At 44.0% G+C, this 27,326-nt stretch overlaps 1 protein-coding gene across 3 annotated transcripts in view; it reads right to left on the reverse strand.

Annotated features, from left to right (window-relative positions):
- LOC115171886 (protein tweety homolog 2-like) overlaps nt 1-13,488 on the reverse strand; it is a 70,291-nt gene extending 56,803 nt beyond the window's left edge. For all 3 annotated transcript variants that reach the window (XM_029729081.1, XM_029729079.1, XM_029729080.1), the window contains exons 1-2: nt 13,086-13,488; nt 3,310-3,482 (exon numbers count right to left, since the gene is read on the reverse strand). In XM_029729081.1, the coding sequence (XP_029584941.1) occupies nt 3,310-3,482; nt 13,086-13,214 (302 nt within the window). In that variant the 5' untranslated portion in view covers nt 13,215-13,488. The remainder of the gene's footprint in view (nt 1-3,309; nt 3,483-13,085) is intronic.
- Between the last annotated feature and the right edge of the window lie 13,838 nt (nt 13,489-27,326).

The raw sequence follows: 27,326 nt of genomic DNA on the forward strand, positions 1-27,326 counted from the left end.
GCACTTGTTGGTTAAATAAACATTTTATTATGCATTTCAAAATAAGATAAGATAGTACTTCCTACAGGGGGGTAGGTTGCTGTATTGTGTGAGCTTTAAAATGTAAATGAAGTCACGTTTCCATAGGAAACAGAGAGCCATTCAAGAGTTCACACAGCGCTCCTTGGTCAGGCTAAGTAGCATCATGCCATAGCACTCAGCACTACAATAGGTTTGGTGTAAGAGAGACCAATCAGAGCTGGGCTGGCCCCTCCTGGAATGTTATCAGCTAACTAACTCAATTACCTTCAGCACTTAGAGCTCTGTCACAAGATTAAGCTCAACACAGTGCCAACTCAATCAAGCACTTTGGGAGGGGGAATAATTTGATGTTCTCTTTCATTCGGAGGAGGAATCATTTGTTGTTCTCTTTCATTCGGAGGAGGAATCAGTTGTTGTTCTCTTTCATTGGGCATTATGAAAACCTGAGGATGTAGGGCAGGCCAATGGAGCGCGCTCTGATCTCTCTTTCTCTGCTCTCTCTCCGTCTTCGTCCATCTTCCCTCTCTGCTCTCTCTCTGTCTCTCACTCTCTCTCCATCTCTCTCTGCTCTCTCTCTCCATCTCTCCCTCCCGTCTCTCTCTCACTCCATCTCTCTCTCTGAACCTCTTTCTCAATCTCTCTCTCTCAATCTCTCTCCGTCTCTCTGCCTCTGTATCTCTCATCTGGGGCGGCAGGTAGCCTAGTGATTAGAGTGTTGGACTAGTAACTGAAAGGTTGCAAGTTCAAATCCCTGAGCTGACAAAGTACAAATCTATTGTTCTGCCCCTGAACAAGGCAGTTAACCCACTGTTACCTAGGCTGTCATTGAAAATAAGAATTTGTTCTTAACTGACTTGCCTAGTTAAATAAAGGTAAAGAAAAATCTCTATGTCTCATATTAGTCCATAACTAATAAGAACACTGCCAATGTGACCATAGAAATGCAATTCCTACATTATATTACTATGGATGTGATCATTCACTTCATATAGAATCGAAGACCACTGTCTCTTACTGTGACAATTCCATGACTAAAAACTGACTTTATCACCTAATTAAACTAAGAGTCTTGGTTGGAACAAAAAAATCAAGGCGCCGCTCCAAATGTGATTAACTTTGATCACATTCACCTTTGACTTCACGGTCTGAGATGGTTGGTAACCCAGGGTAACTAACCAACCAATGGAGGTGTTGTTGTTGAAGAGTCAGAGGCCCTTCATTCTAATAACATTCTAATAACATTCCTTCACTAGTGGGTGTCTGCATAAAGCAAAACATCACATCAAACCACAATGTATTTGTCACATACACATGTTTAGCACATGCCTCTGGATTTTTTAAGCCTTGAAACAATCGAGACATGGATTGTGTTCCATTCACAGGGCTGTGACTTAAAATTAGGAAGATGTTCCTATTAACACAGTGTCTAGTAATGCTTTAACCTTGGGAATGTCATTACATGAATAAACAACTGTTACTCCAAATACTGAAAACTTTACAAAAACAATATAGCATATTGCTATAAGATATTAGCCTATAATTGTATAATAATAATAATAATAGTGATGAGGTGGGCAGCCCAACAGGTCCTATAGTGATGAGGTGGCAGCCCTACAGGTCCTATAGTGATGAGGTGGGCAGGTCCTATAGTGATGAGGTGGGCAGCCCTACAGGTCCTAAAGTGATGAGGTGGGCAGCCCTACAGGTCCTAAAGTGATGAGGTGGGCAGCCCTACAGGTCCTATAGTGATGAGGTGGGCAGCCCTACAGGTCCTACAGTGATGAGGTGGGCAGCTCTACAGGTCCTATAGTGATGAGGTGGGCAGGTCCTATAGTGATGAGGTGGGCAGCCCTACAGGTCCTTAAGTGATGAGGTGGGCAGCCCTACAGGTCCTAAAGTGATGAGGTGGGCAGGTCCTGTAGTGATGAGGTGGGCAGCTCTACAGGTCCTATAGTGATGAGGAGGGCAGCTCTACAGGTCCTATAGTGATGAGGTGGGCAGGTCCTATAGTGATGAGGTGGGCAGCCCTACAGGTCCTAAAGTGATGAGGTGGGCAGCCCTACAGGTCCTAAAGTGATGAGGTGGGCAGGTCCTGTAGTGATGAGGTGGGCAGCTCTACAGGTCCTATAGTGATGAGGTGGGCAGGTCCAATAGTGATGAGGTGGGCAGCCCTACAGGTCCTATAGAGATGAGGTGGGCAGGTCCTATAGTGATGAAGTGGGCAGGTCCTATAGTGGTGAGGTGGGCAGCCATACAGGTCCTATAGTGATGAGGTGGGCAGGTCCTATAATGATGAGGTGGGCAGGTCCTATAGTGATGAGGTGGGCAGCCCTACAGGTCCTATAGTGATGAGGTGGGCAGCCCTACAGGTCCTATAGTGATGAGGTGGGCAGGTCCTATAGTGATGAGGTGGGCAGCCCTCCAGATCCTATAGTGATGAGGTGGGCAGCCCTCCAGGTCCTATAGTGATGAGGCAGGCAGCCCTCCAGGTCCTATAGTGATGAGGCAGGCAGCCCAACATACAGATCCAAAAAGGGACTGCTTGTGGCAGTGAGACAATGCACAACTGCACATTGTGAATGTTGCAAACCACAATCTCAGAGGACAAAGGATAACGCCTCAATGGACACTGTTCTGTGCACACCCAGGACACGTGAATAGATAGTGTAGTGTAATGTAGTGTAGCGATAGTGTAGGGTAGACAGTGCATAGTGTAGTCTGCTTTAGACACAATGAGAGCAGGACTGTCATCAGGGAACATGGTCAATGTGGATCAGGCCAAAAGTGACCATCTGGTCTCTCTCTCTCACCACCATAGCATCATGTCAGCCTCTGTGTGTGAGTTAATGAGGTCAGAGGTCAACTCCTGAATGTCAAAGATCACATCAAAGCCTTTTCCAAGAACACAGGAAGGCGGTCTAGGGTTGTCCAATTCCCCTCCTGGAGTTTCACTCCAACCCTAAACACTTTATTTGACTAATTAGCTACTGGCCAGGACCTTGATTAGCTATACCAGCTGTGGTACATCACTATCACAGAACCAGAGTTGTAGAACCCTGATCTAGACACTAAAGGAGCCCCACATACTAGATTTGGTTTGCTTCTAGTGGAACTTGGCTAGGTGAAGCGAACGTCTTAAAAGACCTTGACTTGTAATTCTGTAATATAAGACAACACCTCTCACCATAGGATGAACCAAACCCGGGACAGACTGATAAAAGGTCCCTGTAAAACTAATACTGTAGTACAGTACTGTTAGACACAAACAGTTCCAGTGATACTACTCACCATAGAATGAGTCCAGTGATGACAGCTGTCCAGGAGACACAGCAGGAGTCAGGCCTCTTGGTCTCCTCCTCCTCCTCCTTCCTGCAGCAGCACACACTGGTCAGGTAGACAGACAGCAGCAGGAGGCTCAGGACTAGTCCAGCAGCTGATATACAGGCTAGGAAGACCAGAGACTGGGGGAGGACGGGGCGGACGGGGAGGGAGGGAGGGGGAGGGGAGGGAGGGAGGAAGGAGGGGGAGGGAGAGGGAGAGGAGAGGGAGGGAGAGGGAGGGAGAAACAGAGAGATGAGCATGTTATAATACATTTGTTATTGACTAATAACAGGAAAAATACAACTGCCACACTGAGAGAACTTATTTGCAAAGCACCATTTCTTCAGACAACCAGTATATATTATCATGTCAGGTCCTGAGTTGATACAAGCCCTGTGATTAATTACTGTGTAGAGTGACCCCACTCTGACGGAAAGGGAGCCACTGGAATCAAGTGAGACTAATATGAAAAGATATACTGGGTCAAAAGTCACGTTTGTTTCATCAGCCATCATCACTAGCAGTTCTCTGTGTGAAGCCAGAGATAGGGAGAGAGAGGAGGGGAGGGAGAGAGAGATGGGGGAGGGGAGAGAGAGATCGAGATAGAGACAGAATGAGAGAGACAGAGAGACAGAGAGAGAGACAGAGACAGAGACAGAGACAGAGAGAGAGAGAAAGAGAGAGAGAGACAGAAAGAAAGAAAGAGAGCTGGGGGGGGGCAGGCTCACTGAATACACCCCAGGATCGTGTTCAGTAGGGCACAAAATAGCAAGTATTAAAAAAATATGAACATGAAGGTTTCTCATTGGACAAGTCTAGGTATTCCTTCTCAGTGTTATCAGTTTGGTGTCTAATGAACATGACCTGGTGTTGGTGGTTTAAGAGATACCTGGGGTCTCTTGGACTACTACTATTAACATGTGTCATTCAACAGACACTTTTATCCAAAGCAACTTACAGTCATACGCGCCAACATGCATCCATTTTACGTATGGGTGGTCCCGGGTATCTGACCCACAACCCTGGTGTTGCAAGCACCACGCTCTACCAACTGATCCACACAGGAGTTAGGGTGTTAGGGGGAAAAACAGTACTGCTCAGAGGCTGCTGGAGTTTCAGCTCAACGTCAGGTGACAAAGTGGCCTCCCTCTCAAACAGTCTTGTGATTCCCTGACTGAGGTTACCCTCAGAGCATGAATGATGGAGGGATAGCCAGGGTAGGAAAGGAGAAAGAGCGAGAGAATGAATAAGTGAGAGAGCGAGAGAAAGAGCGACAGAGAGAGAGAGCAAGCAGAACATGGGGGTCTACTGTAGCCATATGTCTTTGCTTTTGAGATGAGGTACGCCTGAAGTTTGTACCTTTCATTTTGATGAAAGGTGATGGAAGTGATAAAACATAGTGTACTACACAAGTACAACTACACACACAGCCATTTACACAAGTACAACTACACACACAGCCATTTACACAAGTACAACTACACACACAGCCATTTACAGAAGTTGACAAAAGTTCAGCCCGTGGTTTGGAGTGTTGAGGAGTTCAAAATTCAAGAACTGAAATCAAAGCCAAGTGGAACCATGGGGTTTTGGCCAAATATGGTTGACTCTCACATGGCACCCTATTCCATATATAGTGCACTACTTTTGACCAGAGCCCTATGGGCCCATGTTGTTTCTCCACACTCCTACCTGGCATGGTTTCATGACTCTAACAAGGTACTCTTTGTCTCCACAGAACCTTAACAGGATGCTACCTTCTATTTTCCTGACTCAATTTGGCTGATCAAGTTATGGGTTCTGGCATCATTTTCTGACCACGGTCTTGACCAAGGTTGCAGACTCAGACAGGGCCGAGCAGCGGAAACTAAAGGCTCATGTATTATTTCTCATCCAACCAGTGTCTACATCAATGTAACTACCAGTATTTGGGGCTCCCGCGTGGCGAAGTGGTTTAAGGCACTGCATCTCAGTGCTAGAGGCGTCACTACAGACACCTTGGTTCGATTCCAGGCTCTAGCACAATTGGCCCCGCGTCATTCGGTGTAGGCCGTCATTGTAAATAAGAATTTGTTCTTAACTGACTTGCCTAATTAAAGTAACCATGTAACCATGTAAGTCATTGAGAACACATTCTCTTTCACAACAATGCCCTGGAAAGTAAGATGAAACTGCTATTCAAACTCCTGTGGTAAACTTCTGGATCCAGACAGAGTTCAACTGTACCAAGTCATTAAAGTGATCATATTCTGGGCTCTGTCCTCAATCCCACCTCTCGATCTGAAATGGTCCCGTTGTTCCAGAAGGAGGAAGGTCCACATTGTTCAGAACTGCTTTAGAAGATAATCTGACAGTGTTACACATCATGTAGTCTTAATCACAGAGGACAGACTACGGTGTTACCTACTTACACAAACCAACAGACACACAGACAGACAGTTTCCTAGGTTGGCCGGAGAGAGAGAAGTGAATCTGTTAGCATCACACTACCTCCATTGACCTGTCTATTCAGCAACACAGGTCAATATCACAATGTAAAGAAGTATAGAGGTACTACAACACACAACAGCAGCATTCACAAACACCCCCCACACAGAGAAGTGATGTGGCATGCTCACACAATCACCAGGCTGTGAATGATAACAGCTTAGAAGATGTGGTTTACGGTAATGTGGTTTCAGATTATTTCTTTCCCACCGTGGACATCAAATGGGACTTTGTGTATAGCTTTGAGGCACATGGAGACAACTTGTGTCAGGGAATTCTTCATCGTCAGACGATATTGCGAAATCATCATCGGAAAATGAGGACCAATATGCAGCAGAGTTGAGATAGTTCATTTTGAACGTTTAATAAACTCAAAGATGAACATACAAAATAACAAAACGAACTCACGATATACTGACAGTCCTGTTAGGCTCACACATGCTAAACACGAAACAATCTCCCACAATTAAACAGACAAACACACCCAACTAATATAGGACTTCCAATCAAAGGCAACACCAAACAGCTGCCTTCAATTGGAAGTCCACCCCAATTAACTCAACATAGAAACAGATTACCTAGACTAAACATAGAATTACATAAACAAGGAACAGTGCCCAAAAACCCCGGAATACATAAATCAAATGCCCTTTTTAGAAAAACCACCACCCCGAACCACATAAACCAAATACCCTCTGCCACGTCCTGACCAAACTACAATAACAATTAACCCTTATACTGGCCAGGACGTGACAACTTGAGCTGAAGTTATTTTCAAATAGGCACTTAGAGATGCCAAAAGCATTTAACCCAAACTCTACAATACATACAATTCACAAGACAAAATCTAATCAATGCATTGCAAAACCAACTAAATTACTGCACAATACATACATTCTAGAAAAACAGCCACATTCCTCAGAAAGTAGTGGCTGCTGCAATCTGGTAGATGGTGTCACCATAGTCAAGAACTGGCAGGAAAGTTGACTGTACAATATGCTTCCTGCTGTTTAGGGAGAGGCAATATCTATTTCTAAAAAAAGAAGCCTACTTTAAATCATAGCTTTTTAACTAACTCATCCGTATGTTTCTTAAACATTAAGTCTTTGTCAATCCAAATGCTCAGATTTACAGTATATAGATGGTAGAGGTCAACTGATTATGATTTTTCAACGCCGATACCGATACCGATTATTGGAGGCCCAAAAACAGCCGCTACCGATTAATCGGACGATTTTTTTATTTATTTGTAATAATCACAATTACAACAATACTGAATGAACACTTATTTTAACTTAATATAATATATCAATAAAATCAATTTAGCCTCAAATAAATAATGAAACATGTTCAATTTGGTTTAAATAATGCAAAACAAAGTGTTGGAGAAGAAAGTAAAGGTGCAATATGTGCCATGTAAAAAGCTAACGTTTAAGTTCCTTGCTCAGAACATGAGAACATATGAAAGCTGGTGGTTCCTTTTAACATGAGTCTTCAATATTCCCAGGTAAAAAGTTTTAGGTTGTAGTTATTATCGGAATTATAAGACTATTTCTCTCTATACCATTTGTATTTCATATACTTTTGACTATTGGATGTTCTTATAGGCACTTTAGTATTGCCAGTGTAACGGTATAGCTTCCTTCCCCCTCCTCGCCCCTACCTGGGCTCGAACCAGGAACACATCGACAACAGCCACCCTCGAAGCATCGTTACCCATCGCTCCACAAAGAGCAAGGGGAACAAGTACTCCAAGTCTCAGAGCGAGTGACGTCACCGATTGAAATGCTATTAGCACGCACTCCGCTAACTAGCTAGCCATTTCACATCGGTTACACCAGCCTAATCTCGGGAGTTGATAGGCTTGAAGTCATAAACAGCTCAATGCTTGAAGCACAGCGAAGAGCTGCTGGCAAACGCACGAAAGTGCTGTTTGAATGAACGCTTACGAGCCTGCTGCTGCCTACCATCGCTGAGTCAGACTGCTCTATCAAATATCAAATCATAGATTTAATTATAACATAATAACACACAGCAATACGAGCCTTTGGTCATTAATATGGTCGAATCCGGAAACTATCATTTCAAAAACAAAACGTTTATTCTTTCAGTGAAATACGGAACCGTTCCGTATTTTATCTAACAGGTGGCATCCCTAAGTCTAAATACCCCTGTTACATTGTACAACCTTCAATGTTATGTCATAATTATGTACAATTCTGGCAAATTAATTACAGTCTTTGTTAGGAATAAATGGACTTCACACAGTTCGCAAGGAGCCAGGCGGCCCAAACTGCTGCATACACCCTGACTGCTTGCACGGAACGCAAGAGAAGTGACACAATTTCCCTAATTATAAGAAATTCATGTTAGCATGCAATATTAACGAAATATGCAGGTTTAAAAATATATACATGTGTATTGATTTTAAAGAAAGGCATTGATGTTTATGGTTAGGTTTGGTGCAACGACAGTGCTAAATCATCACCCGTTTGGGTAGGCTGTGATTCGATGAGAAATTAACAGGCACCGCATCGATTATATGCAACGCAGGACACGCTAGATAAACTAGTAATATCATCAACCATGTGTAGTTAACTAGTGATTATGATAAGATTGTTTGTTTTTTATAAGATAAGGTTAATGCTAGCTAGCAACTTACCTTGGCTTCTTGCTGCCCTCGCGTAACAGGTAGTCAGCCTGCCACGCAGGCTCCTCGTGGAGTGCAATGTAAGGCAGGTGGTTAGAGCGTTGGACTAGTAACCGGAAGGTTGCAAAAACGAATCCCCGAGCTGACAAGGTAAAAATCTGTCGTTCTGCCCCTGAACATGGCAGTTAACCCACCGTTCCTAGGCCGTCATTGAAAATAAGAATGTGTTCTTAACTGACTTGCCTAGTTAAATAAAGGTGTGAAAAAAATAAAATAATAATAATAATAATTTTGGGCCAAATCGGTGTCCAAAAATACCAATTTCCGATTGTTATGAAAACTTGAAATCGGCCCTAATTAATTGGCCATTCCGATTAATCGGTCAACCTCTAATAGATGGGAACCTGATCGATGGGAGAACCATGCAATGAATAAATACGTAGTCCATCTGACATTTTTGGAGAGAGAATTAGAGAACAACATGTCTTTAGTCTTGCCCGCATTAAGTACAAGTTTTAAACCAACTAGGGCTTCTGTAAGGTAACACGGTCAGATTGCAGCTCTAACGTAGCCAGCCCAACAGTTGGGGGTTGGGGTCAATGGCATTTATAACAGTGTTGTCTGCATACAGATGAATATTACAAGTTAACAGACCAATATTATGTATATAAATAGTCAAGATACCAGGTCCCAGTACCGACCCCTGCGGTACACCTTTTTAATATCCAGGAAACTAGACTTAACACCATCAGAAATCCCACATTGAGGCCTGTCTGACAGATCATTGACAAGGCCAGAAGGTTTGGAGAGAAAGCAGTTGTGCATGTGTTGGAGGTTTGTCTCTAGTCTGGAGTGTAGTGGTAACCAGTGTTATGTAGTGGTAACCATTGGCAACCAGTGTTATGTTGTGGTAACCAGTGTTATGTTGTGGTAACCAGTGTTATGTTGTGGTAACCAGTGTTAAATAGTGGTACCATGTGGTTCAGTTGGTAGAGCATGGCACTTGCAATGCCAGGGTTGTGAGTTCGATTCCCACGGGGGAACAATGCAAATGTATGCAATCACTAATGTAAGTTACTCTGGATAAGAGCGTGTAATTATTTTTACCAGTTTTATGTAGTAGCAACCAGTTTTATGTAGTAGTAACCAGTTTTATGTAGTAGTAACCAGTTTTATGTAGTAGTAACCAGTGTTATGTAGTAGTAACCAGTTTTATGTAGTAGTAACCAGTTTTATGTAGTAGTAACCAGTTTTATGTAGTTACAACCAGTGTTATGCAGTTCTAACCAGTGTTATGTAGTGGTAACCAGAGTTGTGTACTGGTAACCGGTGTTATGTAGTGGGAACCAGTGTTATGTAGTGGTAACCTGAGTTACGTAGTGGTAACCAGTGTTATGTAGTGGGAACCAGTGGGAACCAGTGTTATGTAGTGGTAATCAGTGCTATATGGTGGTAACCAGTGTTATGTAGTGGTAACCAGTGTTATGTTGTGGTAACCAGTGTTATGTAGTGGTAACCAGTGTTATGTAGTGGTAACCAGTGTTATGCAGTGGTAACCAGCGTTATGTAGTGGTAACCAGTGTTATGTAGTGGTAACCAGCGTTATGTAGTGGTGACCAGCGTTATGTAGTGGTAACCAGTGTTATGTAGTGGTAACCAGCGTTATGTAGTGGTAACCAGTGTTATGTAGTGGTAACCAGTGTTATGTTGTGGTAACCAGTGTTATGTAGTGGTAACCAGTGTTATGTAGTGGTAACCAGCGTTATGTAGTGGTAACCAGTGTTATGTAGTGGTGACCAGCGTTATGTAGTGGTGACCAGTGTTATGTAGTGGTAACCAGTGTTATGTAGTGGTAACCAGCGTTATGTAGTGGTAACCAGTGTTATGTAGTGGGAACCAGTGTTATGTAGTGGTAACCAGTGTTATATAGTGGTAACCAGCGGTATGTAGTGGTAACCAGAGTTATGTAGTGGTAACCAGTGTTATGTAGTGGTAACCAGTGTTATGGAGTGGTAACCAGTGTTATGTAGTGGTAACCAGTGTTATGTAGTGGTAACCAGTGTTATGTAGTTATAACCAGTGTTATGTAGTGGCAACCAGTGTTATGTAGCTATAACCAGTGTTATGTTGTGGTAACCAGTGTTATGTTGTGGTAACCAGTGTTATGTTGTGGTAACCAGTGTTATGTAGTAGTAACCATTGTTATGTAGTAGTAACCAGTGTTATGTAGCTATAACCAGTGTTATGTAGTGGTAACCAGTGTTATGTAGTGGTAACCAGCGTTATGTAGTGGTAACCAGTGTTATGTAGTGGTAACCAGTGTTATGTAGTGGGAACCAGTGTTATGTAGTGGTAACCAGCGTTATGTAGTGGTAACCAGTGTTATGTAGTGGTAACCAGTGTTATGTAGTGGTAACCAGTGTTATGTAGTGGTAACCAGTGTTATGTAGTGGTAACCAGTGTTATGTAATGGTAACCAGTGTTATGTAGTGGTAACCAGTGTTATGTAATGGTAACCAGTGTTATGTAGTGGTAACCAGTGTTATGTAGTGGTAACCAGTGTTATGTAGCTATAACCAGTGTTTTGTAGTGGTAACCAGTGTTATGTAGTGGTAACCAGTGTTATGTAGTGGGAACCAGTGTTATGTAGTGGTAACCAGTGTTATGTAGTGGTAACCAGTGTTATGTAGTAGTAACCAGTGTTATGTAGCTATAACCAGTGTTATGTAGTGGTAACCAGTGTTATGTAGTGGTAACCAGCGTTATGTAGTGGTAACCAGTGTTATGTAGTGGTGGTAACCAGTGTTATGTAGTGGTAACCAGTGTTATGTAGTGGTAACCAGTGTTATGTACTGGTAACGAGTGTCGTGTAGCGGTAACCAGTGTTATGTAGCTATAACCAGTGTTATGTAGTGGTAACTAGTGTTATGTAGTTAGAACCAGTTTTATGTAGTGGTAACCAGTGTTACGTAGTTATAACCAGTGTTACGTACTTATAACCAGTGTTATGTAGCGGTAACCAGTGTTATGTAGTGGTAACTAGTCTTATGTAGTTATAACCTGTATAATTTATTTATTTATTTTTATTTCACCTTTATTTAACCAGGTAGGCCAGTTGAGAACAAGTTCTCATTTACAACTGCACACTGGCAAAGATAAGCATATATAGTGTTATATAGTGGTAACCAGTGTTACGTAGTTATAACCAGTGTTATGTAGTTATAACCAGTGTTATGTAGTGTTAACCTCTGTGTTATGTAGCTATAACCAGTTTTATGTAGTTATAACCAGTGTTATGTAGTTATAACCAGTGTTATGTAGTGGTAACAAGTGTTATGTAGTTATAAACAGTGTTATGTATCGTTAACCCTTGTGTTATATGGTTATAACCAGTGTTATGTCTTAATAACCAGTGTTATGTAGTTATAACCAGTGTTATGTAGTGTTAACCTCTGTGTTATGTAGTTATAACCAGTGTTATGTAGTTATAACCAGTTTTATGTAGTTATAACCAGTGTTATGTAGTTATAACCAGTGTTATGTAGTGGTAACAAGTGTTATGTAGTTATAAACAGTGTTATGTATCGTTAACCCTTGTGTTATGTAGCTATAACCAGTGTTATGTAGTGGTAAGCAGTGTTATGTAGTGGTAACCTCTGTGTGAACATCTCTGTGTGTGCCCCTGATCTCTGACACTGTGGCTACGTTCCAGGACGTCTTTATGCAGTCACGCTGCACATCTCACATCTCAGAACACTGCTATGGTGTGTAATGTGGTTATTGACAGGGTAAACACTTCTCCAGGTGTAGTGAGATATGGGGCTGTGTCTAACAAGTGTCCTGGAGCAGGAGTACTGATCTATATAGGATCAGTTTTGCCCCTTAGATCACAATGAATAGGATTACATGGATGGGGGGGGCTGATCCTAGATCAGCAATCCTATTCTGAGAAGCTTAACACATATTAATCTGTGGAGCACTACTGCAATAAGGAAGACAACCAGGAACATGCCCAGACTCAGACACTGAAGGCTGGTAACAAACAACCAACCAGCCAGATTGGCACTAGTTTGGCTACCAGTCTTTTTAGCTAACATTCCAATCCTTGCCACTCATTTGCCAAAGACAGGAGTGGCAAGGAGTGGAATGTAATAGCTTAACAGAGAATGCAACCAGGCTAGATAGGCACACTCAGGACATTGCAGCTGGAGATGTCAATACTAAAACGGATGTGATGTGTCCACTCTGCTCATAACTTTATTTTGCTACGTCCTATTGAACATGCCACAGTGATGATAGCAGAGAATAGAGAGAATAAAGTGTGTTCACTTCATTAAAAGTTAAACTGTGCAGAGTTTGTGCGGATGGAAATACATCCTATAGCAATGTGGGAAATTACATAAGAAAATACAAAACATTATTCAGCTAAAGACAAATTATGTATTTTATTTTCCAAATGAATTGTTAAATCTTTGAACAACAAAGTCGTTTTCAGATCATTTGCCTAGATATGTGGCCTGTCGGTGAAGGTCTTTCAGTGAGCCCTCTCTCTAGTCTAGAAGAGAAACGTGGCCGCGCTTTACGCGCAGTGGTAGTAGGTACCAACCTGCTGGTAGCTCGCCTCCCCGGGTCTAAAGGTGTTATCAACGGGCTGGAAGGTGAAGTTGAAGTGGGGGAAATTGTGCAGCCAGTAGGTCCACCATGGAGCGATATAGTCCAGCCGTGCCGTGGCCATTCCTTATTACAAAAAGTGCTTCTGGACCCCTAAAATCTCATTCGAAAACTTGAGACCCCGTCAGCAGCCTAATCCTCGGTTCTGTACAAAAACAAATCATGAATCCGCGACTTCTTGTTGGAAAACACTTTACAATGTAACGCAGGAGAATAAACAATACCAAATTACTTCCTTGGACTCTTTGCCCTGATAACAAGGCATAACAACAGCATTATCTCGGTATCTCCGTGATCCCGTGTCGTGTTCTGCAGCTAGACAGCTGTTTTAACTTCTCGGAGGCGCGCTCACGGGTAAGCTCGTTCCAGTAGAAGCCGCTTTTTCTGACTTGACCGCGCGCGCCGCGCACTCATCCAAGGCACGAGACTGACGATAGTGCCCTTCAATACACAGTGCGTGACCCGTTTTAAACCATTTACAGCTGCGGTCAAGAAAGTATAACCTAGTAGAAAGGGATATGGCTACAGGGAAGACGATGCGGTTAATACATTCAGGTCATGAAATTAAATCTATAATGATGATGGTGGTATTAGAATAAAACCCATAGGCTATCTCATATCTGGTATAAAACTGCTGGTTATCAGAGCAGAATGTATCTCATGTAATCCGACAGCTAAAGCAGGATAGAGCACTATAGTTGGGAACCATTCATGCAAGGCTGTGGTTTGTGGTGTACGTTCTGATAATACCTGTAAGGTTATTTAAAAAACATTTTTATTTCACCTTTATTTAACCAGGTAGGCCAGTTGAGAATTTACAACTGCGACCTGGCCAAGATAAAGCAAAGCAGTTCGACACAAACAACAACACAGAGTTACACATGTGTTAAACAAATGTACAGTCAATAACACAATAGGAAAATTCATATACAGTGTGTGCAAATGAAGTAAGGAGGTAAGGCAATAAATAGGCCAATAGTGGTGAAGTAATTACAATTTAGCAATTTACACTGGAGTTATATATATGCAGATGAGGATGTGCAAGTAGAAATATTGGTGTGCATAAAAGCAGAAAAACTAAAACAAATATGGGGATCAGGTAGGTAGTTGGTTGGATGGGCTATTTACAGATGGGCTGTGTACAGCTGCAGTGATCGGTAAGCTGCTCTAACAGCTGACGCTTAATTAAAGTTAGTGAGGGAGATATAAGTCTCCAACTTCAGTGATTTTTCGTTCCAGTCACTGGCAGCAGGGAACTGGAAGGAAAGGCGGCCAAATGAGGTGTTGGCTTTGGGGATGACCAGTGAGATATACATGCTGGAATGTGTGCTACGAGTGGGTGTTGCTATGGTGACCAGTGAGCTGAGATAAGGCGGAGATTTACGTAGCATAGACTTATAGATGACCTGGAGCCAGTGGGTTTGGCAACGAATGTGTAGCGAGGACCAGCCAACGAGAGCATACAGGTCGCAGTGGTGGGTAGTATATGGGGCTTTCGTGACAAAACGGATGGCACTGTGATAGACTGTAACCAATTTGCTGAGTAGAATGCTGGAGGCTATTTTGTAAATGACATCGCCGAAGTCAAGAATCGGTAGGATAGTCAATTTTACGAGGGTATGTTTGGCAGCATGAGTGAGGCTTTGTTGCGAAATAGGAAGCTGATTCTAGATTTAACTGTGGATTGGAGATGCTTAATGTGAGTCTGAGAAGAGTTTACAGTCTAGCCAGACACCTAGTGTCACGGTTGTCGTAGGTTAAAGTGGACCAAGACGCAGCGGAGAAATGTGCACTCATCTTCTTTTATTGAATGGACAAAGAAGGTGAACCAAAACAACATGTACACAAAAAAACACAACGACTAATGCCGGTAAGGCAAAAAAGCTATACACAGCACAATCTCCCACAAAACACTAAAACAAACACATACCTATATATAGGACCCTCAATCAGAGGCAACTAGAAAACACCTGCCTCCAATTGAGAGTCCAATCCCCAATTAACTAAACAAAGAAATACAAAAAACTAGACTAAACATAGAAATACATTAACATAGACCAGTGCCCAAAACCCAGAATAATAAATCAAACACACCACTAAACACACAACCACCCCGAACCACATAAAACAAATACCCTCTGCCACGTCCTGACCAAACTACAATAACAAAATAACCCCTATTACTGGTCAGGACGTGACACCTAGGTATTTATAGTTTTCCACATATTCTAAGTCAGAACCGTCCAGAGTAATGATGCTAGTCAGGCAGGTGCGATTGAGGCCACGGAAGGAATTTTGTATGGTGTTGAAGCTCGTTTGGAGGTTTGTTAACACAGTGTCCAAAGAAGGGCCAGATGTATACAGAATGGTGTTGTCTGCGTAGAGGTGGATCAAAGATTCACCCGCAGCAAGAGTGAAATCATTGATATATACAGAGAAAAGATTCGGCCCGAGAATTGAACCCTGTGGCACCCCCATAGAGACTGCCAGAGGTCCGGACAACAGGCCCTCCGATTTGACACACTGAACTCTATCTGAGAAGTAGTTGGTGAACCAGGCAAGGCAGTCATTAGAGAAACCAAGGTTGGCCCAGCACTAGGATGCTTACAAGCATTTGAATGGAGGCAGCGGTAGGCCTAAAAGTGCTGCGTGGTCAATCTATCTTCTACATTGGCTGTGCAGCATTTACAGTGATATTTTTTAAAAGTTTAACCTGTATTTAAATAGGCAAGTCAGTTAAGAACAAATTCTCATTTACAAAGACGCCTAACCTGGAAGACTCTGGGCCAATTGTGCACTGCCCTATGGGACTCGCACAATCAAAGCCGGATGTGGTACAGCCTGGATTCGAGGATTTGAACCAGGGACTGCAGTGGTTCCTCTTGCACTGAGATGCAGTGCCTTATACCGCTGCGCCACTCGGGAGCCTGAAATTTGGCCTCTACAGAAGTCAGGACCCTCATACTTCTTGCGCTTCACGGAGCAGCGGAGCTGTTGTAAAGGAAGTTGTCAAGGAAGTGAGTTTGCGTGTATACAGGACCTCCCGGCCGCCCCCACCTACTGTCAACCAATCACATCAATGCGTCGCTATGTGGAACCCACCGCATTGTTACAACATTTTGGAGGCTCATGGCGATGCGGTACAGAACTCAAGTTGGCCTCTGAAGCTCCACAGTTGCGTCACACCGACGACATTTTGGATCAGGTATAAGTTGGATTTCAGTTACATTGGTTTATTTGACAAAATAATTGAATTCTGTTTCGTAGCCCATGTGGGAATGATTTAACAGTGCCATGTCAGGACACAACAAAAAAGGACATACATTGAAAAAAAACGAGGCTACATCCATTTGGTTTGGGCCCTAAAAAGTTTCATGCGACAGTAACGGAATGCCTTATAGGCCTGCACCTGCTCTGGAATCCATAGGAAGTCCAGGGAAACTACAGGTGTACTGTAGTATCTATCTATCTACTCTAATCCTCATTTGATTGGGTAGTGGGGAATCTATTTCACTTCACATTAGTAATCATATTATTAAAACATACACAAACGTTTTCTGGGTTTCTGAGGTCAATGAGATCAGGCCCACCATTAGACCTACAACAGAGCCAGAGAGAGAGAAAATGTGTATGAAAGAGAGAGACAGAGAGAGAGAGGACAGACAGACAGACAGACAGACAGACAGACAGACAGACAGACAGACAGACAGACAGACAGACAGACAGGTGTAGTTGAAGCCTGACCTCTGGTGGAGATTAAAGGTAAGTGCAGCAAACAGATATGAGTTGATTAATGTCTCTCTCGTTCTCTCTTAGAGACTGACAAGGAGAGAATGAACCAGAAGGTGGCAGCACAAGATAGCACATGTAACCTAGTTCAGAGAGAGAGCGAGAGAGAGCGAGAGAGAGAGCGAGAGAGGGAGAGAGAGCAAGAGAGAGAGAGGGAAAGTGAGAGAGAGGGAAAGTGAGAGAGAGGGAAAGTGAGAGAGAGGGAAAGTGAGAGAGAGGGAAAGTGAGAGAGAGAGTGGGGGCAGTCAAGCATCCCTGCCTCTCTCCATACATCAGAGTAATGTAGCAGAGAATTCCCATCCTATTCTAGTGTTATTGTATCTGGGAAGAATTATATTCCTGAACACCTCATCCTAAGTGCTCCACTCTCTCTCTCTCTCTCTCTGTGTGTGTGTGTGTGTGTTTATATTTTACCGCCTGTGAAGTTAGATCTAATCCCAATGAACTGTAGCTTATCATGAATAATGGCATCTGGGACATAACCAAAGGGTCTCTGGGGGCAGCAGAGCAAAGCAGAACACTGGAGCTAATTTAGTGTTGGAGCAGAAGAAACAACATCATGAAAGAAGTCTTTGAAGTAAACCTCTGTCCATGGTCCTGTGTCTATGGTCCTGTGGTGTCTATGGTCCTGTGGTGTCTATGATCCTCTGTCTATGGTCCTGTGTCTATGGTCCTGTGGTGTCTATGGTCCTGTGTCTACGGTCCTGTGGTGTCTATGGTCCTGCAGTGTCTATGGTCCTGTGGTGTCTATGGTCCTGCGGTGTCTATGGTCCTGCGGTGTCTATGGTCCTGCGGTGTCTATGGTCCTGCGGTGTCTATGGTCCTGTGGTGTCTATGGTCCTGTGGTGTCTATGGTCCTGTGTCTATGGTCCTGTGGTGTCTATGGTCCTGTGTCTATGGTCCTGTGTCTATGGTCCTATGTGGCTCAGTCAATAAGATCAGGGCACAGGCAACAGTTCATGTGTTGTACAGTATGGTTGTGTTTTACAGAAGAGTAGTTGAGGAAGCTACCCAGCTAACAATTCTAGTGAGAGAGAACGTGTTTGTAATGTCACACGTAATGTTCCCTTAATGTTTGAGTGTCCAGTTTTCCATTAGTTAGGGGAACATTCTATCTATGTTAGCAAAAACCTTCTGAGAACCTTTTTAGCAATTTTTGTAGAACATTACCTTAATATCAAACAGAACATACCCAGAATGTGGTTACCATGTTCTCAGAAAACAAGGGAATGGTCTCTTGGAAACATTCCTTGCACATCACAGGAACATTCCATGGAAACGTTAGTAAATGACCTAATGAGACTTCCTCTTTGGGAAAGGTGGGGTGCTAGCGCCCCATCTCGACAACACCGTGAAATTGCAGAGGGCGAAATTCAAAATACAAAAATCGTAATATTAAACATTCATGAAAATACAAGTGTCATACATCATTTAAAAGCTTAACTTCTTGTTAATCCAGCCGCTTTGTCAGATTTCAAAAAGGCTTTACGGCAAAAGCATACCATGCGATAATCTGAGGACAGCGCCCCGCGTACAAAAGCATTAAAAACATTTTCCAAACCAGCAGAGGCGTCACAAATAGCAATAAAATAAATCACTTAGCTTTGAAGATCTTCCTCTGTTTTCAATTCCAAGAGTCCCAGCTACATAACCTCTCTAGGGTAGGTGGCACCAAATCGTCCCACCTACGTAACAGCCAGTGGAATCCTGTGGCGCGTTATTCAAATACCTTAGAAATGCTATTACTTCAATTTCTCAAACATATGACTATTTTACAGCATTTTAAAGACAAGACTCTCGTTAATCTAACCACACTGTCCGATTTCAAAAAGGCTTTACAACGAAAGCAAAACATTAGATTATGTCAGCAGAGTACACAGCCAGAAATAATCAGACACCCATTTTTCAAGCTAGCATATAATGTCACAAAAACCCAGAAGACAGCTAAATGCAGCACTAACCTTTGATGATCTTCATCAGATGACACACCTAGGACATTATGTTATACAATACATGCATGTTTTGTTCAATCAAGTTCATATTTATATCAAAAACCAGCTTTTTACATTAGCATGTGACGTTCAGAACTAGCATACCCCCCGCAAACTTCTGGCGAATTTACTAACAATTTACTAAATTACTCACGATAAACGTTCACAAAATGCATAACAATTATTTTAAGAATTATAGATACAGAACTCCTCTATGCACTCGATATGTCCGATTTTAAAATAGCTTTTTGGTGAAAGCACATTTTGCAATATTCTAAGTAGATAGCCCGGCATCACAGGGCTAGCTATTTAGACACCCAGCAAGTTTAGCCTTCACCAAACTCCGATTTACTATTAGAAAAGTTTGATTACCTTTGGTGTTCTTCGTCAGAATGCACTCCCAGGACTTCTACTTCAATAACAAATGTTGGTTTGGTCCCAAATAATCCATAGTTATGTTCAAACAGCGGCGTTTTGTTCGTGCGTTCAAGACACTATCCGAATGGTAAATAAGGGTTACGAGCACGGCGCATTTCGTGACAAAAGATTTCTAAATATTCCATTACCGTACTTCGAAGCATGTCAACCGCTGTTTAAAATCAATTTTCATGCCGTATTTCTCGTAAAAAAGCGATAGTATTCCGACCGGGAATCTGCGTTTAGGTAAATAGACGACAGAAAATAAAGCACGGGATCGACTCGTGCACACGCCTAAGCCCATTATCCTCTTATCGGCCACTTGCCAAAAGCGCAAATGTGTTTCAGCCTGGGGCTGGAATGACATCATTCAGCTTTTTCCCGGGCTCTGAGAGCCTATGGGAGCCGTAGGAAGTGTCACGTTACAGCAAAGATCCTCAGTCTTCAATAAACAGAGACAAGAAGAACAAGATCCTGTCAGAGAGGGCACTTCCTTTAAGGAATCTTCTCAGGTTTTTGCCTGCCATATGAGTTCTGTTATACTCACAGGCACCATTCAAACAGTTTTAGAAACTTTAGGGTGTTTTCTATCCAAAGCCAATAATTATATGCATATTCTAGTTACTGGGTAGGAGTAGTAACCAGATTAAATCGGGTACGTTTTTTATCCGGCCGTGTAAATACTGCCCCCTAGCCCTAACAGGATAACAAATGGTAGTTTTGTTCGATAAAGTCCTTCTTTATATCCCAAAAAAGTCATTTTAGTTGGCGCGCTTGATTCAGTAATCCACCTGCATAAAAAGGAATCCCAAAAGTTACCAATAAACTTTGTCCAAACAAGTCAAACAACATTTCTAATCAATCCTCAGGTACCCTAATATGTAAATAAACGATCAAATTTAAGATGGAGAATAGTGTGTTCAATACCGGAGATAAAAAATGAAATGTGTGCCCTCATCCACGTGCGCCACAAGACTACAGTCCAAATGAGAGCCACCTTGAAAAACTACAAATTTTAACACATTTTTCAAAAATGAAGCCTGAAACCCTTTCTAAAGACTGTTGACATCTAGTGGAAGCCACAGGAACTGCAATCTGGGACTATTTCCTTTGAATTTCCCATAGACAAGTATTTCAATGGGTGGTCACCTCAAAAAATTGATTTTCCGGATGGATTCTCCTCAGGTTTTCGGAAATAATTAGACCCATTTTTCAAGCTAGCATATAATGTCACAAAAAACAAAACCACAGCTAAATGCAGCACTAACCTTTTGATGATCTTCATCAGATGACACACCTAGGACATTATGTTATCCTGTTTGGGATAGGGGGCAGTATTGAGAATTTTGGAAAAAATATGTGCCCATTTTTAACTGCCTCCTACACCAACTCAGAAGCTAGAATATGCATATTATTGTTCAGGTTTGGATAGAAAACACTCTGAATTTTCTAAAACTGTTTGAATGGTGTCTGTGAGTATAACAGAACTCCTATGGCAGGCAAAAACCTGACAAGGTTTCAAGCAGGAAGTACCCTGTCTGACAAGGAGTCGTGCGTCTTGCATCTGTTTATTGAAAAGTAAGGATCTTAGCTGTAACGTGACAATTCCCAGGGCTCCGATAGGCTCTCAGAACCCGGGAAATAACTGAAGGTTGACGAGGGAGCCTCAGGCTGAAACACATTATCGGCTTTGGCAAGTGGCGGCTCAGAGGACCTTTGAATGAGGCGCCCGCACGATTCGCTCCTGAGGAGAAATTTAATTCGGCTGTTTAGGCTCAATGCATATTCCCGGTCCGAATATTATCACTTATCTACGAGATAAATGGCATAAAAATTGGTTTTAAACAGCGGTTGACATGCTTCGAAGTACGGTAATGGAATATTTAGACATTTTTGTCACGCCAATGCGCCATGCGCGACACCGTGATGAAGCATTCTGATAGTGTCTAGAACTCCCGAACAAAACGTCGCTGTTTGGATATAACGATGGATTATTTGGGACCAAACCAACATTTGTTATTGAAGTAGAAGTCCTGGCAGTGTATTCTGACGAAGAACAAGCAAGGTAAGAACATTTTTCTTATAGGAAATGTGATTTTGGTGGAGGCTGACCTGGGTGGGTATCTAAATAGCTAGCCCTGTGATGCCGGGCTATGTACTTAGATTATTGCAAAATGTGCTTCATCCGAAAAGCTATTTTAAAATCGGACATATCGAGTGCATAGAGGAGTTCTGTATCTATAATTCTTAAAATAATTGTTATGCTTTTTGTGAACGTTTATCGTGAGTAATTTAGCAAACTGTTAGTAAATTCCCCGGAAGTTTGCGGGGGTTATGCTTTTTCTGAACGTCACATGCTAATGTAAAAAGCTGGTTTTTGATATAAATATGAACTTGATTGAACAGACATGCATGTATTGTATAACACAATGTCCTAGGTGTGTCATCTGATGAAGATCATAAAAGGTTAGTGCTGCATTTAGCTGTGGTTTGGGTTTATGTGACATGATATGCTAGCTTGAAAAATGGGTGTCTAATTATTTCTTTTTGAAATCGGACAGTGGGGTTAGATTAACGAGATTCTTGTCTTTAAATAGCTGTAAAATAGTCATATGTTTGAGAAATTGAAGTAATAGTATTTCTAACGATTCAAAAATCGCGCCACTGGATTTCAGTGGCTGTTACGTAGGTGGGACGAGTTCGTCCCACATGCGCCAGAGAGGTTAAACAATACATGCATGTCTGTTCAATCAAGTTCATATTTATATCAAAAACCAGCTTTTTACATTAGCATGTGACGTTCAGAACTAGCATACCCACCGAAAACTTCCGGGGAATTTACTAACAAGTTACTAAATTACTCACGATAAACGTTCACAAAAAGCATAACAATTATTTTAAGAATTATAGATACAGAACTCCTCTATGCACTCGATATGTCCGATTTTAAAATAGCTTTTCGGATGAAGCACATTTTGCAATATTCTAAGTAGATAGCCCAGCCATCACAGGCTAGCTATTTAGACACCCACCCAGTTTAGCCTTCACCAAAATCACATTTCCTATAAGAAAAATGGTCTTACCTTTCCTGTTCTTCGTCAGAATGCACTCCCAGGACTTCTACTTCAATAACAAATGTTGGTTTGGTCCCAAATAATCCATCATTATATCCAAACAGCGGCGTTTTGTTCGTGCGTTCTAGACACTATCAGAATGGTAAATCACGGTCGTGCGCATGGCGCAGAACATGACAAAAAAATTCTAAATATTCCATTACCGTACTTCGAAGCATGTCAACCGCTGTTTAAAATCAATTTTTATGCAATTTATCTCGTAGAAAAGCGATAATATTCCGACCGGGAATCTGCTTGTCTGTAAACTGAGGGAAAAACCGAAAGACGGGGGCGGGGCAGGTCACGAGCCTAAGCCTTTCTCCTCTGATAGAGCACTCCGCAAAAGCGCTCGTGTGTTTCAGCCAGGGCTTTGAATTACGTCATTCCTGTTTTTCCCGGGCTCTGAGACCCCATTGGAGACGTGGGAAGTGTCACGTAACAGCAGAGATCCCTTGTAATAGATAGAGAGAATCAACAAGGGCAAGAAATGTTCAGACAGGGTACTTCCTGAACAGAACCTTCTCAGGTTTTTGCCTGCCATAGGAGTTCTGTTATACTCACAGACACCATTCAAACAGTTTTAGAAACTTTGGAGTGTTTTCTATCCAAAGCTAATAATTATATGCATATTCTAGTTTCTGGGCAGGACTAATAATCAGATTAAATCGGGTACGTTTTTTATCCAGCCGTGAAAATACTGCCCCCTAGCCATAAGAGGTTAAGGGAACGTACTCTAAGTTGTGGGAACATTTGTTGTTTGCTGGGTAGGAGAGGTTACCAACTTGGAGAAGATAAAGGAAGAGCTGGATAGAGAGAGAGAGAGAGAGAGAGAGAGAGAGAGAGAGAGAGAGAGAGAGAGAGAGAGAGAGAGAGAGATGGGAGAGGCTCGACCTTCAACTATAGATGAACACGGTTCTAAAGTCCAGGTGGGTGACAGAGAGACAGAGACACACTATTGTGGGTTCAATTCCATCTGAGATCACCAACACATACTAAAAACGTATGCCCTCTTTGCACTGGGTAACAGGATCTCTGTAACACTCCAACCTTGACCTGACTGGTTAACAGGATCTCTGTAAAACTCCAACCTTGACCTGAATGGGTAACAGGATTTCTGTGACACTCCAACCTTGACCTGACTGGGTAACAGGATCTCTGTAACACTCCAACCTTGACCTGACTGGGTAACAGGATCTCTGTAAAACTCCAACCTTGACCTGAATGGGTAACAGGATTTCTGTGACACTCCAACCTTGACCTGACTGGGTAACAGGATCTCTGTAACACTCCAACCTTGACCTGACTGGGTAACAGGATCTCTCTGACACTCCAACCTTGGAGTCTGGCCTGCGTCCCAAATGGCCCCCTATTCCCTATGAAGAGCACTACTTCCGACCAGGTCCCATAGGGTGCCCCGACCAGGGCCCATGGGGTACCTCTACCAGGGCCCATAGGGTGCCTCGACCAGGCCTGTAGGGTACATCAACCAGGGCCCGTAGGGTGTCTCGACCAGGGCTCGTACGGTACCTCGACCAGGGCCCGTACGGTTCCTCGACCAGGGCCCGTAGGGTACCTCAACCAGGGCCCGTAGGGTGCCTCGACCAGGGCCCTTAGGGTACCTCGACCAGGGCCTGTAGGGTGCCTCGACCAGGGCCTGTAGGGTGCCATTTATGATGCACACATTATTTGACTGGAGTCCTAGCGAGGTTAAGAATAGAAAACATGCAGAATCTCTTTTTGTATTGTAGTTGAAGGTTATTTGACTTTCCAATCAACTCAACAACTTCCTGTGTGAGTCGTTAGGTCGAAAGATCTACAAGTCCTGCAGACAAAACAATCAATGAACAACAAATAGATGTATCGTATTGTACCTCGTATGAGCGGCATTGTCAGAATCATACACTTGTTAATGCACATACATACGGCCCCTGGACTGAAAAGCATGCTCAATGGAGAATCTCCCTAATGTTTGTTAATTCAGGACCAGGCTTAATCTATGTCTGGGAAACCAGTCCTTGTGTAACGATCGTCCAAAGGAGTAGACCAAGGTGCAGCATGGTAAGTGTTCATCTTGAATTTATTTTAAATCAGAACACTTAAACAAAAGAATAAACAATGACAAACGACCATCATGTCTTGCAGGCTATAACGAGCAGTACAAAAATAAGATCCCACAACTCAAGGAGGGAAAAAGGGCTGCCTAAGTATGGTTCCCAATCAGAGACAACGATAGGCAGCTGCCTCTGATTGGAAACCATACCTGACCAAAACATAGAAATAAAAAACATACAATGCCCACCCCATACCCTGACCTAACAACATAGAGAAATGAACAGTCTCTCTCAGGTCAGGGCGTGACAGTACCCCCCCCAAAGGTGCGGACTCCCAGCCGCAAACCTGAACCTATAGGGGAGGGTCCGGGTGGGCATCTATACTTGGCGGCGGCTCTGGTTCGGGGCATAGCCCAGACATCGCCCGCTGATCCCCCCGCTTCTGTGTCGCCAGAGGAACCAGACCGCGGATCATCGCTGAAGACTCGGGTCTGCGGACCGTCGCTGAAGACTCGGGGCTGCGGACCGCCGCTGAAGACTCAGGGACTGCGGACCGCCGCTGAAGACTCGGGGGCTGCGGACCGTCGCTGAAGACTCGGGGCTGCGGGCCGTCGCTGAAGACTCGGGGCTGCGGGCCGTCGCTGAAGACTCGGGGCTGCGGGCCGCCGCTGAAGACTCGGGGCTGCGGGCCGCCGCTGAAGACTCAGGACTGGGGAGCGTCGCTGGAGGCTCAGGTCTGGGGAGCGTCGCTGGAGGCTCCGGACTGGGGAGCGTCGCTGGAGGCTCCAGACTGGGGAGCGTCGCTGAAGGCTCCGGACTGGGGAGCGTCGCTGAAGGCTCCGGACTAGGGAGCGTCGCTGTAGGTTCCGGACTGGGGACCGTCGCTGCAGGATCCGTGCCGTGGATCTTCACTACAGGTTCCGCGCCATGGATCATAACTGGAGGCTTTGTGCCATGGATCATCACTGGAGGCTCCGGGCCATGGATTATCACTGGAGGCTTCATGCCATGGATCATCCCTACAGGCTTCTTGCCATGGATTATCCCTACAGGCTCCGGGCCATGGATCATCACTGGAGGCTCCGGGCCATGGATTATCACTGGAGGCTTCATGCCATGGATCATCCCTACAGGCTTCTTGCCATGGATTATCCCTACAGGCTCCGGGCCATGGATCATCACTGGAGGCTCCGGGCCATGGATTATCACTGGAGGCTTCGTGCCATGGATCATCCCTACAGGCTCCGGGCCATGGATCATAACTGGAGGCTTCGTGCCATGGATCATCCCTACAGGCTCCGGCCCATGGATCATCACTGGAGGCTTCGTGCCATGGATTATCACTACAGGCTCCGGGCAATGGATCATCACTGGAGGCTTCGTGCCTTGGATCATCACTGGAGGCTTCGTGCCATGGATCATCACTGGAGGCTTCCTACGTGGAGCTGGAACCGGTCTCACCGGACTGGGGAGATGCACAGGAGACTGGGTGTGCAGAGCAGGTACAGGGTATACTGGGCCGTGGAGGCGCACTGGAGGTCTGGAGCTTAGGGCTGGCACACCCCGTCCTGGCTGGATGGTTATTTTAGCCCAGCAAGGGCGGAGCGCTGGCACAGGCCGAACTGGGCTGTGCTGGTGAATGGGAGGTACCGTGCGTAGAGCTGGCACAGGATAACCTGGGCCGAAGAGACGCACTGGAGACCAGGAACGCTGAGCCGGCACACTTCTTCCTGGCTGACGGCCAACTCTAGCATGGCAACGGTGAGGAGCTTGCACCGAGTGCATCGGGCTGTGAGTGCGCACTGGCGACACAGTGTGCATCACCGCATAACACGGTGCTTGCTCGGTCACTCGCTCCCCATGGTAAGCATGGGGATTTGGCTCAGGTCTCAACCCCGACTTCGCCAATCTCCCCGTGTGCACCCCCCCAAAAGTATTTTACCGCTGCCTCTCGGGCTTCCGTTGTTGGGCTAGCTCCTCATAGCATCGCCGTTCCGCTTGCACCGTCTCCACCTGCTTCCATGGCAGGGTCTTGTCCCCTGCCATTACCTCCTCCCAGTTCCAGGACGTCCTCCACTCTCTCTTCTCCCTAGCCCAGGATCCCTGCTCCTCCTGGGCACGCTGCTTGGTCCTTTGGTGGTGGGATCTTCTGTCACGCTCGTTGTAAACATTGGACCAAGGCGCAGCGTACTTAGAGTTCCACATGTTTAATAAATAAGAAACTCACCAAAAAAAATACAGAACAAAACGAAACGTGACGTTCTGGGCTGCTTACAGGCAGCTACACAAAAACAAGATCCCACAACTCAAGGAGGGAAAAAGGGCTGCCTAAGTATGGTTCCCTATCAGAGACAACGATAGGCAGCTGCCTCTGATTGGAAACCATACCTGGCCAAAACATAGAAATAAAAAACATAGAATGCCCACCCCACACCCTGACCTAACAACATAGAGAAATAAACCGTCTCTCTTAGGTCAGGGCGTGACACCTTGAGATGTTTCCATGATGACTGGAGATTATTTGGTTAGTTTACTGTTTAGGAGGACCACCACAAATCCTATCTCCATTAGTTATTTTCCTGTAGGCTTCATTCAAGCCTTCAGAGCCAGTCAATGTTCAGTGGTATCTGGGTCCCAAATGGCACCCTATTCCATTTATAGTCCAAATGACACCCTATTCCATTTCTAGTCCAAATGGCTCCTTATTCCATTTGTAGTCCAAATGGCACCCTATTGCATGTATAGTCCAAATGGCACTCTATTCCATTTCTAGTCCAAATGGCACTCTATTCCATTTCTAGTCCAAATGGCACCC

This window comes from Salmo trutta, chromosome 32, assembly GCF_901001165.1.
Source record: "Salmo trutta chromosome 32, fSalTru1.1, whole genome shotgun sequence".
NCBI lineage: Eukaryota > Metazoa > Chordata > Actinopteri > Salmoniformes > Salmonidae > Salmo > Salmo trutta.